At 37.7% G+C, this 16,185-nt stretch overlaps 1 protein-coding gene across 1 annotated transcript; it reads right to left on the bottom strand.

The window, feature by feature from the left end:
- Positions 1 to 7,232: 7,232 nt before the first annotated feature.
- LOC309591991 (UPF0462 protein C4orf33) lies at positions 7,233 to 16,135 on the bottom strand. The gene is made up of 6 exons (XM_082315014.1): positions 16,041 to 16,135; positions 12,378 to 12,567; positions 10,550 to 10,610; positions 10,305 to 10,356; positions 9,988 to 10,187; positions 7,233 to 8,305 (listed from the first exon to the last, which is right to left on the bottom strand). Exons 2-6 carry the CDS (start codon positions 12,562 to 12,564, stop codon positions 8,206 to 8,208), a joined length of 600 nt encoding a protein of 199 aa, XP_082171140.1. The 5' UTR covers positions 12,565 to 12,567; positions 16,041 to 16,135; the 3' UTR covers positions 7,233 to 8,205.
- Positions 16,136 to 16,185: the final 50 nt, after the last annotated feature.

Raw genomic sequence — 16,185 nt, 5'->3', positions numbered from 1 at the left:
CCATCACATAACCTGTCACCGGGCGGCAGAAAGACCACTCAACAGTGAACAAGCAATTCTGCCTGCCAGTGGTGTATTCCCACTCCCTGCAGAATCTTCAGAGAATTCACCTGTCAAGATGCAAAAAGCTCTTTTGAAGACGTACAGAATAGTTTCTGAAAAGCTGTTTCACAGAGATTACAAAAGACTCCTCCTGACAATAATACAGACCCCTCACCAAGTGTCCGGATTTCATTCGAGAAGTCGTAAGAATTTAAGAAGGTAAAGACCACTTTTTTGTCTTCTGACATCATGAACTACCTTCCTCTGAAACAGCTAAGTATTTTGCTGAAATTAAAAAAAGGTTTGAAGTAGATACCTGGCATAAGAGGTTACAGACCACCCTGTTAACATTTAGGAAAGTAATATGCAACTTTAAAACAAGAACCAATTATTTAAAGTGCCAGGCACAATTAAATATAAATACCACGGCTTGTATAAGCTATAAAGCACTCAGAAAGAGAAAGCACCAGTTTCCAAAATGTTTAATTTGCTGATGAAAGCACACTCAGCAGTAAGAAGGAAGTGAACCAATTACTTTGCCTAGACTTAAAGAGATGAATAATTTTATGACAGCTACTACTGGCACTAGGATATAAACTTCATTGCCTGCAGTGACTGAGTTCAAGAGAGCAAACTCAAGAAATGAAAGACAAGATTAAACTGGCTAAAAATGTGTTCTACAGAGGGGAGTTCTGTATTTTAAAAAGACGACATCTGAAAATTCCTTTTTTTTTTTTTCCCCCCTCAAGAAGCTGCTGCATATCCCAAGAAAGCCACTAAACTAGTCTGGCTAGGTTGGTTTTAAAACAGCAGTGAAGGCACAGTAATTTAGATTTTATTTCAGTGCTATTTTAAAACAATTTAGTTAGTGCTGGTTTACCACCTGTGTAAGAATACATTTGTATTTGCAAATAAACTACATAACTGGCAGAAGGTATTTACACACATACTCAGTGGCAGTCTATAGCATTATTTCTGAAAATGAATCACGAACATATTTTCATATGTTCGTAGCTAGTGCAGATACAAACAGTGCTTCCTGAACCATCACCTAAAACCCTCCCACAGACCCTGCAGCTAAGGCTTTTGCTTGTTTTAAACCAGAGGAAAGAAAACAAGCAGTATGCTTGGATAGAACTAGCTTCTAGAACTGAATTCTCCTGATAATACTGATACTAATTTCGACAGATAGACAAGTAGATGGAAAAAGGCATAATTGTGATACACTTTATGTTTAAACTGTTGCATTGATCTCACTGGGACTATTTGTATGAGCATGTGTATAGCTGTTTATACAACCAGTGTAAATAAGGGTTCTATAATCAGGCTTAAAGCACTTCCCAGTACTTTTGCTGAAGCACTGTTCAGGGACACTGTAGTAAACCAAAGCACTCACTGAAAGCAAAAGGAAGGAATCATCAATAAAATAAACGCAGGTTAACTATCAAACTTCAATAGCATTATTATAAATGTACCATAATCAAATGCAATGAAGTCCACTTTAGAGATGGCTTTGGCAGTGTGAAAGAATAGTTTTAAATTTTATGTGCAGCAAGTTATGCACTGTGCTGTTCATATTTTGAAAGTATTTTACATGGTCAGAATTTAAAATACAACTGACGTTTTGTGCTGTGCCTTTCAGAAGCACAAAACACCTCAGCCTGGGAAAAAAGGAGCAGCAAGCAACATAGTACTTAACATCACATCCATCAGTATTGTATCATCACAGTGCTGGGCAGTGCAAATATTAACTGACTCGCATTTCTAATGAGTTAACTAGAACAGATAATATAGTAGCTATGCCAGCCATGGCAAACAAAACACATATAATCCAGCATGAAGTTAGAGCTTACTAGCTCTAACACCTGACCTGGCATATTAGAGAAAATTATACAAAGTGTACAAGGACATCAGCAAAATTTTACTCCCATTCAGAGCTTCTGCATAAAAAAACCCCTGCTGTGTGTTGTCACTACATGCAGTGCCAGATTTGATCACTTACCATACCTGACAGCCTAAGTTGCTCCATCTTTGCATTTAAGACACAAATCACTGCTGCCAGTAGGACACATTACCACTCAAGTTCTCTTTAAAGAAAACTTTCTTTTTGCATTTTTGTATCGAACAACAATTTTCTGTCCCTCTTAAGCTGCAGTTTTCACATTGTTTCACATTCTTCTCTAAGCTTCACTCCAGAGTATTCACACCACTCACCCTTGAAGGGGTGCTGCACCTCTTACAAACCAGGCTGTATTTAAAAAAAAAAAAAAAAAAATTCTTTCAGAATTAAATACAGCCTTTTTGGAAAGTTTGCAAGACACTATCCAAGATATTTGTAAAAAGAAAAGAATATTCAAATAATTTGCATATCACAACACTATGTTTTATATTACAGACTGACACCTCATGGAATTTATCTTCTGTTAATTTTGTCTCAAAATTATTTTTAGAAATACTACTATAGGAAAAGAAACATTACAACTGTAACTACACAGCATGGCATAGTGTTTCTTTTGATAAAGATGTCTCAAAAAAATCAAAATAAGACATCATCAGCTTGACTGAAACATCTTTTTTCTAAAATCAAGTATATAGCAAGAAGGAATGGATCTGGTTAAGGATAACTAGGCTGGTAGCACCAAGGCATAGTTTTGATAACCTTCTTCTTCCACCTAGTGGCAAGAAGCACAAAAAACAAGGTCTTTGGGAGTGCAGTCAAAAGATGTTTTCAAACACCAACTCTATAAAGAGTCACTGACATTATAAGGAGGACTGAGTCATGTAGAACCCTGGTTTTCATGTTCAAATTCACAAGCAATAAACATACTATCACAAGGAGCCTAGAAATACACTTACGACACAGAATTGTTGAAACTAACCTAAATTCTCTTTACAGGTATATTTTTCATTCATGAAGCTCAGTATTTTTGTTTTCCAGGTTATTCAGTCTGATCATCTTGTAAGTAAGAGGTTGCAACTATCCAAATCTGCATTCTGCCTCAATTGCTCAAGTGTTTACTAAGAAGATTTGAAAAAAAAAAAATTAAAAAACATTACAGCAAAACTGCTCAGCATTTCATTAAACTTAGTAAATCAAATACCACAATAGCATAAACTAAGACAGGTAATACTATTGCCCTATAGACAGGGGGTGGTTGTAGCAGAATATAAGAACTAATTAAAAGTTTCTGCTGAATTATCTGGCCACAGTGGAAAAAACACGCCTATTAGTACTGAGCACTATGTAAGCAATAGAAATATATCCATTATCTTGATTGGAATTTTAAGTAAGAGCAGTGTTTTCAACCTCACATTCTGCTTCTCTTTAGGATCAACATTCTCACAACAGAACCTACTGAATTAGAAAATGGATTAAACCAGAAGTGTATTTTCAGAGGCAATGATAAGTTGATAGTACATTCTTTGTGTTTTCAACTAACCCTGGCATTAAGCTTGGGGAAACTCCATCCCTTATCCTTTGTGTGGGATCTTCTCCTCAAAAAGGACAGGAACAGGGAAATTATTTCCTGAAGATTCACACACACACACACAAGAAAATTAAGCACTGAAAACATGCTTGGATATTTACCATGTCTGTTATCTGTTAGCAGCAGGACTAACAAAACATGGCTCCTCATACTTTTATATTTTATACATACACTCTGTCTCCTAAGCTTCTTGCCTCAAGATAACACTAGGTCACAGGTCTATGAAATCTAAGCTCACCTCTGTGACAGCACCTTATATCCCTTAAGTTCCACACATTTCCTAGTTTCCTAACCGAAGTGTAAAGGTAACAGCCTATATGTACTACAGCTGAGCTTAAGTATGCACCAACTGCTTCCAATACCAGGCACTACAGCTACAGAATAAGGGCTAAGAAATGACCTCTCCTTTCCCTCAGTTTGGGGTGCTATAGTGAGGAACTGCCTCCAGCTGGTCATGTCCACACATTTTGCAAGAACCCAGTATCTTTTGAGGCTATTTGTTCCTCCAATTCTCCTGAAATTGGCTAATGGATTTAAAAATTGTTGTGGAAGTGGGGGAAAAGGTAATGACAACATTGCCAGAAAGGCAAGAAGGTAGCGATAACCCACCAGCTTCATGCCCTTAGGAAGCCTGGCTAAATATGGTAAAATAATTAAAAATTGCCACGACATTGACATTTTCACGTGTGAAAATATCACACTTAAGCTTATCTAAAGCCTTTGCAGAGCCAAAAAAAAACAAAACAAAACACACACAAAAAAAACCCAAAACAAACAAACAAAAAAAACACACACACACAAAAAAAAAAACACCAACCCAAAACCACAAATACTGTGCACTCCCCAGTAGGTATTCCCCATTTCCAAAGTAATAAAATTCCTGCATCTTAGACTCAGTATGTTACATGATATAACTGGCACAAGGCCAAATATTACCCACAGGAAACATTTATGAGACAGGTTGGTTTTTTTTGTTTTGGTTTGTTTTTTTAAGAGAGCAATGGATAAGAAGTGCTCACAGAGTTGAAGTGTTTAAATCCGTTTCAAAGTGAAATGGATTTATGGACAGAGTGCTTCCATGAGCTATGCTTTCCGTCATGCAGCTCTGTTTTTTATCAAATTGATATCCTACATAAAGTATATCCAGCATGACAATTTACAGAATTTATCTGTATTATCCTCGATACAAGTTTGACATACAAAAACAGCACAATGCTGAATGTCTATATATATGTATGCGTGTACATACACACATACACTGAGCTAGACTGGACTGAATTGCATTCCTTCTAAACCAGGATTAACAATTAATGAACACATACTTAAACGGAATTCATGCAGAACAGAGTTTGTTTTATCTTTTCCTCATGTTTGCATGTCATCAAAAAAGAGAGGCAATTCAGGAAAGACGGGCTACAACTGGACCCCACTGTGTAGAACAAGGCCTGGTTAAAAAGTAGATCAGAGCAAAACAGCTACGCACTAGCTAGTCATCTCAATGAATATTGATACCCATCCCTGGAAAGTCCTGGGAGCTTGAAGTGACGCTGGCAAGCATTGTATTGTCCGTTGATGAGCCAGGAATTCACTGCTATGTGCCAAGACACCGTATTTCCATCTAACATATACCTTATGTAGAGATTCCCTCCTACAGTAAGTTTCTACCAAGGGAATAATTTAACTTTAAACCTTTAGAAACAAGTCAGTGCACGGGTTCTAACTCTGCACCCCATGAACCCATTCGGTAATCTTCTGATGAAAGCCAGCACTTACGGTTCAAACAGATTCTTAAAGCTTAGAAACATACAAGCAAACCACCTGACAGCAGGGTGGAGTAGCATGTGCCTTGAATAAAGTCTGTATGATAATTCTCATTTTCAGAAGAACCAAGCATTACATTTTTTACAGCAGAGAATTATTTTACTTTAAACTACTTATTTAGGGGAAGTAATCTGTTTCCCTCAAAGTTTATAATTCACATCCAAAGTCAAATCTGAAGTAGTCAGTTTGAAGTGGGAATGAATGAGATGAAGTCTCTGAATAAATAATTTGATTTGCTGTCCTTTACATACAAAACATCATTCATCACGTGAAAACAACCTTTGTGAGAAAAACGGTAAACTCATTTTGAACATTTGCATGCACTTTTTTGACAATGTGTTTAAAATGAAGTCTAAAAGTTTAGTGAAATGGTTTTTGCTTTTGACTGAACTTTCAAAAGCAGCTTTGAGATGCCAGTATCTAGAAGATGTTTTTAATCAACATTTATTGGATTATTCAGTATTTCAGACTAACGCCATTCTTTAGAAAACTGTACAAGGATTGTAAGTAGAAAAGAAGCCAAACAATTGAATGTACAATACTTCTCATTTTCAACAGATGGCACTTTATAGCAAGGAATTTATAGTGTCTAATTAAAAGATAGCAAAAACGACTGGATGGCTGAGCGCACTGACGTGCCAAAGACTGCATCTGAAAAAGCCTAATATCCTTAAACTTGAAAGTATAGTTCTATAAAACTGCAAGTACAAAGATGGAATCTAAGCCAAACAAAAACTCTGAAGTAACATTCTGTCTCAGATATTAATCACACCAAGATGTTCTTCGCAAAAGGCAGGATATTCCCGTCTTCTCTTCTTCTCCGGCAGAATTTACAGGTAGAGTTACGTTTAAAGATAGCAAAGCAAACATGACCATCAGACTATGGTTATTACTGCACACAAGCTCAGAAGAGAACAGAGAATCCTTTTAGTAATATGAGTTAGAGTGCAGTTTTGTGCAAAACTTTACAGGCCTTTTGATGTCTAAAGCTACACACAAGATTTTTTAGAATCATTTATGAGGTAAACAAACAAGAAAGGCCTGGGAGCATTGCTGCCTCTGAATTACAACCCAAGTTACACTTTTAAGTTGTCTGTCAGTATTGTCTGAGTGGAAGGTGCTTACTAACGAGAGTCACAAAAGGTAACAGTTATCTTTAGTTAACTAATCAGTAGTTATAGGGAAAAAGTCACTCTTCTTGGAGATGTACAGAGAAAGGACAAAAGGCAACGGACACAAGTTGCAGCATGGGAAACAGCAATTAGGTAAGTTTTTATAACAGAACTAGTTGAGTATTGAAACAGCCTGCCCAGAGCATTTGAAGCTCCATCTTTGGAGTTATTCAAAACTCGACAAGGCCCTGAGCAAACACATCTAGCTTCAACAATAGCCCTGCTTTGAGCAGGATGTTACACTACAAGAACACCAGTCCCTTCCAGAAACCTGTAGGATACTAAATTGTCCGGCAGAAAATGCTACACAAAAGGATGAGACCCAACACCACATCCTCGGGGCCTAACTTCTGAGAGATACACCCTCAGTTATGACTGAGACATATTTTCTCAGACTCCCAAAACAATCCTTCTCACAAAACCAGAGAACATGACCACCTTTTACCCTGTGATGATGACATGTCACCAGGATGCAGGAAGTCCTCTTTCTAGTAAAGGACTGAGGACCATGTCTTGGTCTGAATTCTCACTCTGAACTAAACCAAAGAAGTTTGATTTTAAAGTCATCTAACTTTTCAGATATAGGATCTGGTTAGGGGTTAAGGTTCCCATTTTCTAAGTTAATTTATATAGGATCAAGTCAGCAGCCACAATCAAGCAGCACCTACTATGCTAGACAAAAAGGAAACATCTCATTTGTAAATCCTGTGAGAGTTTACAGATTAGACGTTACCATCTAACAGTATTCAGTACTGTTAAAAACATTCATGCCCACGTGTAGAGAATGCAGGCACATAAAATTAGAGTATTTCCAATGTTAGGTGGCATGCAAACAAAATTCTCATATGTCTGAGCTGAATCCTTAAGGTGATATGACAAGATCTTGGAACAAACAAGCTTTTGCAGGCACACAACTATATTAAAAGGTTTTACTAAACATTATTTCTCCCAGAAACTTTTCCTGGAATACATAAAACCTTTTGTAAATCTATCCTCTGTACCTAAATATCCCTAGAAATTCCATACTGAATTTGAAGCAGGGAGGTCTGCTAATAAATTAATACAGATTAAGTTCTCCCTTCAGCACTGTGCAAGTGAAAACTTTAGGTACAAGAAGGTACAGGAAAGGGTAGTGTTATACCTCTGCAGCACCTTGCAACGCACATAGTGGGCCACAAAATGCCATGATAGCTATATTCTTTTCTGTTCTTGAAGGAGGCATTCTTTCTCCTGATTGCAATCAAAAAAATTAGGCAAGTAAGAAGCTCATTAAACAGCCAAGAAACAAACTAGCAGCAGTGAAAATACAGCAGAAATGCAGCAACTACAGGGAACTGAAAGATTCCAAGCCAGATATTGGCCTTGTCAGGCTTAGAGCTCTCATGAAAACACAGCTGTAATTTTAGCACATTTTTCCCCCTTAATCAGTAGGAGCAGATTCATCTCTTGCATAGATGAAAAACTCCATACCCAGATGAACTAAAACACAAGCCACTGCATACTTCATACATTTAGAATCAACTAGCCCAGATACTTTACAGTTGATTTTAAGACTGATCAATGACTTTGGTGTCAAGGAAAGCCTTACTAATCTGATATTTACAAACTGCTCAGAATGAAGAAGTTGTTTACATACAGCTTCATCCAACCTTAATGCTATAAAAATTTATGCTTCAATCCATTTAATTAGTGAGACACTTCCATATATCTGATTCAGGCTGCTTCCAATCTTCTCCCATTAGTCCCTTCAGATTCAAATCTTTGAAAAATTCCAGGCGATGACTGCAAAGAGAGGAGAAATAAACAAAAGCATTGTAAGTCTTGTAGTATGTGTCTTAATAAAAGGTAGTACCCTCAATAGGTTTAATTAATCTTTATTTTCAGGCTTTCTTGGACAGGAATGTAACCAGCATTCCGTGTGTTCATTTTCCAAAACTTGAGTTTATAAACAAAACATCACCACTGTGTTTCTGAAAATCTTGTACTGGAAAACACAGGGCAAAATCCTCAACTATGAACAAGTATCACACAGCATAAAGTGAAGTTAACAAAGTGCTCACCTTTTAAACTCCCTCAACTTATGTTGCCTGGAACTGCAGTCAGAGCAAGAGCACAGTGATATCCTGCTTTATGACTTATCCACACTCCAATAAAGTAAAAATTTACAACTCTTGACCAATTGAAAAATCGTATCACAGGAATATCCTTTCCTTACAGAAAAGAGGAAGACTAGATAATGAAGCTAGTAAATGTATTTTTTCTGTAAGACTACAAGTGTTGTTTTCTTTTAAACATTATGAATCAGTTCTTGCTAAGAATGTCTCCTTTAGGCTACCACACAGAAACAATAGAAGGAAAGCACTGAAGCTAATTGCTAATTAATACTTACATTAAACAACTGCCAAACAGTAGATAGAACATCTGACACTACACTAATCATTTAAAAAGGTAAATAGAATTCTCTTATTAGAAAGTCATTTGTAAGAGTAAAGACAAACTAAGAGCAATGAAAGTAGCAAGGAGCAACCTCTTCACATAATTGCATCTGCTAGCATGTCTGAAAAAGTCAAGAGGTTTTTTGGAAGGGGTGCTATAGAAAGAACAGAAGGAATCCCTTCCTGAAGAATATTACAGGCATTCTCCAGTTTACCACAGAAAAATAAAAGTATCTATTTCTTACAGAATGCTGATAAAAAGCATGTATTTTATTAGAAATAGCTTAGATTTTTTTTAAACAAACAGTTGCAGCAGCTAAGTTTTTCTTAAATAAAGGCAAAAACGGTAACTTATCTAAAATTTACCTTACCTGACTGTCATTGTATGTTGAGTAACAAGTTCGCATAAGAACTATAGTGTACCCTCTAGAGCTAGTTCATTTACACAAAATGCCAAGAAGAAGCTGTTTTTAATCAAATCATCTCAGCCTCACAGTCAAAGAAAATAAACAGGCCCAAAGCACAATTTAAAAATCAAGATATTCTAGTTTTTCTACTGATACTGAGTATCCTTTTATTATACTTTTCAGTTTAGTCTGCCTTCTCAAATTTTTTCCATCATATGGAGCCACCTGTAGAGGTGAGGTTGTTTAGAACAGTAGGGGAGAAGCAGAAGAGATTTACTGGAAATGTATCTGGTGAAATTAACACTAAATGGTGTTCCAGGAAGTGCTGGAGGCAAGGAAAAAGTAGAACAACCTATCTATGATTTAGCTGAGGAAGGTGATAAAACAGATGCCAATGGTGTTGAATGCATCATTTCCTATGCACCTGGGGGATAACATAGAAATCAAGCACTAATTACAGCTATCTGCCACAGTGCTTTATACAAAGTACAGCGCCAATGGATCTGGGGCTAAGCAGTATAATTAAAATACTAGTGGCACTTAATCTGAAAGCCAGATTAGCTTTTTTAAGTAGTCCAAGAATAGTGCAACTATATTACAAAGGAGTTAATTTCATGCTTACAAATCTGGTTTCTGTCCTTCCTGTAGCTCATGTCGACGCACGGGATAAAGCGCTTCATATTTTCTCTCTTCTCCTGAGCCATGAATTGCAAATGCATTGAACTGGTTCGTGCATGGTGGAAAATAATTCCAAGGAAGATGAGCTTTACCCTCCCATTTGGTTTTCATTCTGGTCACCTCAAACTCTAAAGGAAGTTCTTCCTGTTAAAAGAGGGAAAACAAACAAACAAAAAAAGGTAATGCCACCTTCCAATCAGGCAACACGTACCTAAAAACAATTAGTTTTTCTGTACATTATGAACGTACTTGACCACTTACTTTCCATACTCTTCTTTTGCCAGAAAGCAGCAGCAGCAAGTGTTGTCCATGGCTGGTCAAAAAAAATCAGAGCACAATTTTCTTAAAATGATGCCAAGTTATTAGTGCACTGTCTGCCACAAGTGTGTACATTCCCCATATTGGAATAATTTCTGCACCCAGTCTTCCTCATACATATATCTTACAAGCATTAGAACTGGAAATGCAAATTAACATTTGTGACTTTTTCAGAGTGCTGTACTTACGGACAAAGTTCAACTTCTAAATACTGTTCAGTTCTGTCACTCAGGAAAAATGCTTCTACAACTTAAAAAAAAAAAAAAAGAAACAACAGGCTGTCAGTATTTTATATTAACTATTTTGTAATATCCTGACACCTTCATATCCCACTAAAACAATTCTGTTTTCTTGATTTTTGGTCTGCGCCATGCCAGAGTTTATCTAGCTGTGTCCACACTACTGACAGCTTCCTAACTATTTGAAATGCTGTGCCATAATTGTAACTTCAAGAGCTTTCATTTTTAATGCCTATCATCATAAAGAGCTTTATAAAGCACTGTACTAATTGTATTTACTTTACCAACTCCAGCTTTGGAAACACTCATCTTGATGCAGCAGAGAAATAGCAGATCTAATAACTCATGTTAGCTGCCAATGCAGTAAGAAAAGCATCAGTACACAGCTGTTTCACCTCATACGGTTGCTGTGAACAAAGCTGACCAAGATGGAGGGATCCCAGTCAATCATACTCACAGCACACACTCCAGGTAGAGCAGTTAAGTGCAGAAGTCTTGTGTTTGCTGGTACCCTGAGGATTCAGAGCACCAGAGACCAGAGGGGGGAAAAAAGAAAAAAAAAAAAGAAAGAAAAAAAGAAAAGAGGAGCAGCTGATACCTTGGACAGGGGATTACTGTTCCAGGTGTACCTGAAAGCCAGGTGTGACTGCTGAATCACCTTTCAGGAACACAAAGCAGAAATATAATGGTGTTTCTCACAGCAATTACAGTATTAGAAACCTTGAGTTAGAATTATAATTAGATATGATTATTTTATTTTTACATAAGCCTATTTAGTGTAATATCATCAAAGAGGTGCTAATACTGTTCCAGGAGAGCTTTAATCAGAATAGCTCAATAATCAGGAAGTAGAGCTCTGCTGGAAACATTAAATTCTTGCATTATTCAAAGCAACAGGTAAAAGTGAAAGTATTGACAAGAAAGGAGAAAGAAAACAGCATTACTATGAGAATATTCCCCATTCCATTTGGGTACAGTTTTGAATCATGTTTTATAAGCTGCCCTTTGTTTCATACCTTCCTATCCCTCAAATATACTTTGGAAAAGTGATTAAAATAGACAAATGTTTTAGCTATTGCTCACTACTTCTTAAAGCAAAAGTAGAACCTATCTTTAGGATTTTACTTCTATTTGCCTACTGCAAATGCATTTAAATGTATATGCCACAAAATTATTTTGATATTCAAACACATCAAGCCTCTATTATTCCACAAGTTATATCAGTAACCCAGAAACTAAGTTTGAGTGCCTATACTATTGACAGGTTCAGGAAGAGTCAACCTCATCATTCTTGAAATCAATCCAGCTCATCGTACTTCATTTCTTTATGGCCGAGTGACATAACATATTAGCTTCTTTTCCCAGTCATTTGTATTGTTGCACTACAATAAAACAACCGCTCACCTTACAACCAGCAGTGTTAGTGATGAAAATCAATTCACCACCTAGGAAAAGAGCATCATTCTTGATACAGTTTGAGGTGGTTTACAGCTGAATATAGTACGGGGCTTACAGTTACTTAAGGAGCTGTATAGGGGTAAGGCGGCGATTACAACTAAATTATTTCCCAGTATTCTTCCCCACAGAAACTAAATTTTTTTAATTTTTTTTTTTAAAGAAACCAAGTTGAATTAGACATCATACACTCACAACCATTAGATCAGTTTGAAAAAATAACCATCATAGACTCTTAAACAAAGACGAGGCATATTAACTACAGAGGAACATCAGTGTCTACACAAATCAGATATATTTGCAGCAGAACAGTTATACTTACCCTCATAGTCCCACAGTCTACTAAAAGGTTCCCCTGGCTCTCCAAGTGGTGCTGGAGGATCATTAAAGAAGGGAGCATTAACTTCCATCAGCAGTCCTGCATTGTCTGACTTCAGCACAATTGTTACTGGCTCATGGCTCACAGGTAAACCATCCCATGTGTGTTTAATTGCAAATTCCATCTTCATGTGCTACATAAATGAGAAAGTTTCTGTCAAAGAAAGTATCTGTCAAAGATCTCAGATTCCATTTCAGCACCAACTACACTGTTTGCTTGGGCAGGAAAAAAGCACGCTTTCGTACAAAGTCAATCATCAAATCATGATTTTAGACATTGGCAGAGCTGGGATAGTTTAGCTTTATAAAGCAACTAAATAAACAGCTACATGAATGGTTTTCATAGGTTTTTATACCTGCATGGTTACAAATCATTCTGAAGTCTTACCAAGCTTAAGGCATTTCAACTATGTACCTAAATAAACACCTTCCAAAACCATCAAAAATATTTATCAAGAGAACAGACAAACAAAACAAAGTCTCCACCACATGATCTTAGATGATTTGGTAACATGAGAAAAACAGATTGAGAAAAAACTTCCATGAATCTGAGATTCAAGAAGATGAAAGAGTTAGCTAAAACTTTCCTTTGTGGTCATTGCAAACCAGCTGAACTACAGGATTTGAAGGAAAACTACAAGCACGTCTTGTTAAACACACTGAATGTTCGCGGAGCAGCAAGAACAGAGAACACTGCACTCCAACAGCTGTTGTTACTTAGAAATAACTGTACGAACCTGACGAATAGCCTTAATCTATTTAACAAGCAAAAGAATCAGTGGAGCCCAGTTTCCAACAGGTTTATGGCCCCTTATCCGTCCCCTTACACATCTGCTAGCCATACAAGAAGGGAACTGGCAGTACACAGCCTGACTGAGAATTACGCACATGCTGTTAAGGCCTGTGACCAGAGAGGTGCTAGCTCAGTACCTAAGTTGTAACCACGTTTCCTTCAGTGGGGAACGCTAAATTGTGTTGTTTCATCTCTACCCAGATGCCCATTTTCTTGGGACTCACAGAAAGGTCAGCGTAACTGACCACATTCTGCAGGTGTTATCAACAGATGCAGTACATGAGACACAATGTAACCGCATGCATCACACTTCCCTATAGGCCGTAGCCTTGCTCTTATGACTACACGTTAATTGTGTCTCATACCCCCTGCTACAGTCGCACTAGCCAGTTTCCATTCACTGATGTTCATGCTGAAAAGCACCAGACCTCCTCTCTTTGAGTTCAAGTCGGGAAAACAGCTAGAGTGACGTCAGGTAAGTAGATATACTCACAATCAAGGAGATAATGATGTGACCAAAGAAGTGTGACAGAGAAAATTTGAAGCAATAGATTTAGTAACTAGACACCTTAATTTAAGAAGTCCAGTAAAAAAGGAAAGTCAAATATTGGACTATCACTTTTGACAAGGTTGTATTTAAATAAACTGAAAACCAATTAAATTTTTATGTCAGAATTTTAACTGCATGATATGCTAGACAAGCATCAGATATGCTTTATGTGAGAGACCTGGGATAGCCCTAGAAACTATGACTCTACCATCATTAATGTTCACTCCAACTCAAGTGGCAAGTTTCTGCAAGCAAGATGACACAAGTTGAAAGAAAACAGCATACAAAGCGTGGGGAGGGAAGACACCCAGCAGTGTCCTAACGGCATCCTTAAGCCAGCAGAAATTGGCTCATCGTCCAGCATTAGTAGTACCTCAAACAGGCAAAGCTGAATTAAATTAAATTAAAGCTGAATTAAATTAAATTAATTAAATTAAATTAAAGCTGAATTAAATTAAATTAAAGCACAGTTTAAAACAAAAAGAGAGAACTAGTAAAAGGTATTCTAAGCAAGTACAGTGACAACTCTTCTGCAACAATTACCATGTACACCACCAAATAAAAGAGCAATATGTTAAATAACAAGTCCATTTCACAACACAAACAGCTGCTGAAACATACTCAATGGGCTATTTAGCCTTAAGCTGATCTAGAAAATATTAATCCACAGGAAATGTAGGCAAGTGTTGTGTTTTTAACTTTCTAAGCTGCAAACACTGAGCAGCATGAGCATGAAGTATCCACAGATAGTAAGGCTCTTCCTAGAGTTTTTTGAAATGAACAGGGGAATTCCTGTAAATGGAGTGCACATGCCTTATGCACACCTACTCCGAAAGGAAACAAGACAGAATTCCACAAGTAGGATCACTTACAACTTAAGAGTAAAGTTTAAGAGTAGATGAGTGCATCTAAGAAATTTAATAAAGTGTTATGAGCCCATCTTATACTACACTATTAAATTAACACTATGCACTTAGAAGTCAACATTTCCTTCTATTATTCTGTTTTCAGTTTGTGCCAATATATTTAACTCTTTGCATTCACTGGTCAAGGCAAATATCCGAAACACCTATTTGAAAACACTGCCAGATTTCAATAGTGTTTTAAAGTAATATAGCCTTCTAATAAAAGTAGCCTGGGAAGCTCTTCAAATCCAGGGGGAATTACATGACTAGCTATTACAATTCCTGACTGAAGTAAGGAATGTGAAGCTTCTTGTGCACACGATCTGAAAGGTTGTCTCAGGAAAAAAGTCATAACATACCAAGTTTAAAAAAAAAAAACAGTAAAATAATAGAACCTGCTAAATTACTTTAGACGCTACTGTAACTGTAGCGTCTAAAATGAAGATGAGACACAAGATGCATCACACATTCCTATTTGTAGTGTACCAAAATGAACACACTGAAGATTTAGCTGATTGTTGTAAACCGATATTACTCTTGAATAGAAGAACATGCAATTTTAAAAAGAACCATAAAGTAATAAGGAAAATTGCAAAACATTCTCTAGCTTTTGTTAGAAGTCTACCTAGTGCTAAGGTTGCTCAATTTACAGGACAGCAGATCTAAGATTTTCCAAATTAATGGCCATCGGTGCAAGTTTTAAGTTTATTACATCGCATAGACTTAGGTAAGCTGGCTACTAGCATGCTTTTCAATTACAATAAAAACAGCAACGCGTAGCAATGGTGTAAAAGTCATTTAAAACAGCAAGAGGAGACTTCTCATTACCTTTTAACACTACACCTCAGCCCATTGTTAATACGCTGTAAAGAGATGCAAACACTAAATGAAATAGTTTTACAGCAAGTATTTTCTCAGCCATTTAAAGGCACTCGCACTGCACGGCTTCAAGCTACGCAGAGCTGGCAGCGCCTCAGACCGCAGCCACAGGAGCGTCCCACCTCACCAGCAAGAGGAAAGCTACCGCTGCTTGCCGCTGGAATCACCTCACGCCTCTCCTCATCCAGGGGATTTACGTCTTCCAGCCCAAGCCCTACCGACGTTGGTAACAAGGACAAACACAAGCAGGAAGTAATTAGCCTGGCGTTTTTCTTAATTGCTCCAGGAGGACAGAGGAAAAGTTGGAAACCGTGCAAGAGCCAGCAGCTTTTGCGGTAGTTCATCACCAGACACAGGCGCGAGCTCCCAGAGGTTCCCGCCTCGCGTGACCCCCCCCGCCTCCCCCCAGCTACTCCAGCCCCAAACAGCAGCAGCAGCATTTCCTGAGGAGAAATGTAACGCGTGAGCGCCTGTCCTCACCCCACAAGTTTCTCAGAGGAGTTTAACGCGGATTTCTTACACCTCCAGACATCCCCCGCGACTCCGAAGGAACACCCGGCTCCTGAGGCGGCCGAGCGCCTCCGCCTCCCGCCCTGCGCAGCGCGCATGCGCGCGCGGCCTCCCT

This window comes from Platalea leucorodia (genome assembly GCF_965183815.1).
Source record: "Platalea leucorodia genome assembly, chromosome: 6".
In the NCBI taxonomy this organism is placed as follows: domain Eukaryota; kingdom Metazoa; phylum Chordata; class Aves; order Pelecaniformes; family Threskiornithidae; genus Platalea; species Platalea leucorodia.
Note: the sequence above shows the minus strand (reverse complement) of the source record. Positions and strands in the feature narration are given on the sequence as shown.

Coding starts and splice junctions, on each gene's coding strand:
- LOC309591991 (XM_082315014.1), bottom strand. CDS start 12,564: ATGAAGATGGAATTTGCAATTAAACACACATGGGATGGTTTACCTGTG. Junction 10,611..12,377: donor TAGACTGTGGGACTATGAGG/GTAAGTATAACT, acceptor TTTTTTTTTAAG/TTGTAGAAGCATTTTTCCTG. Junction 10,357..10,549: donor TTAGAAGTTGAACTTTGTCC/GTAAGTACAGCA, acceptor TTTTTTGACCAG/CCATGGACAACACTTGCTGC.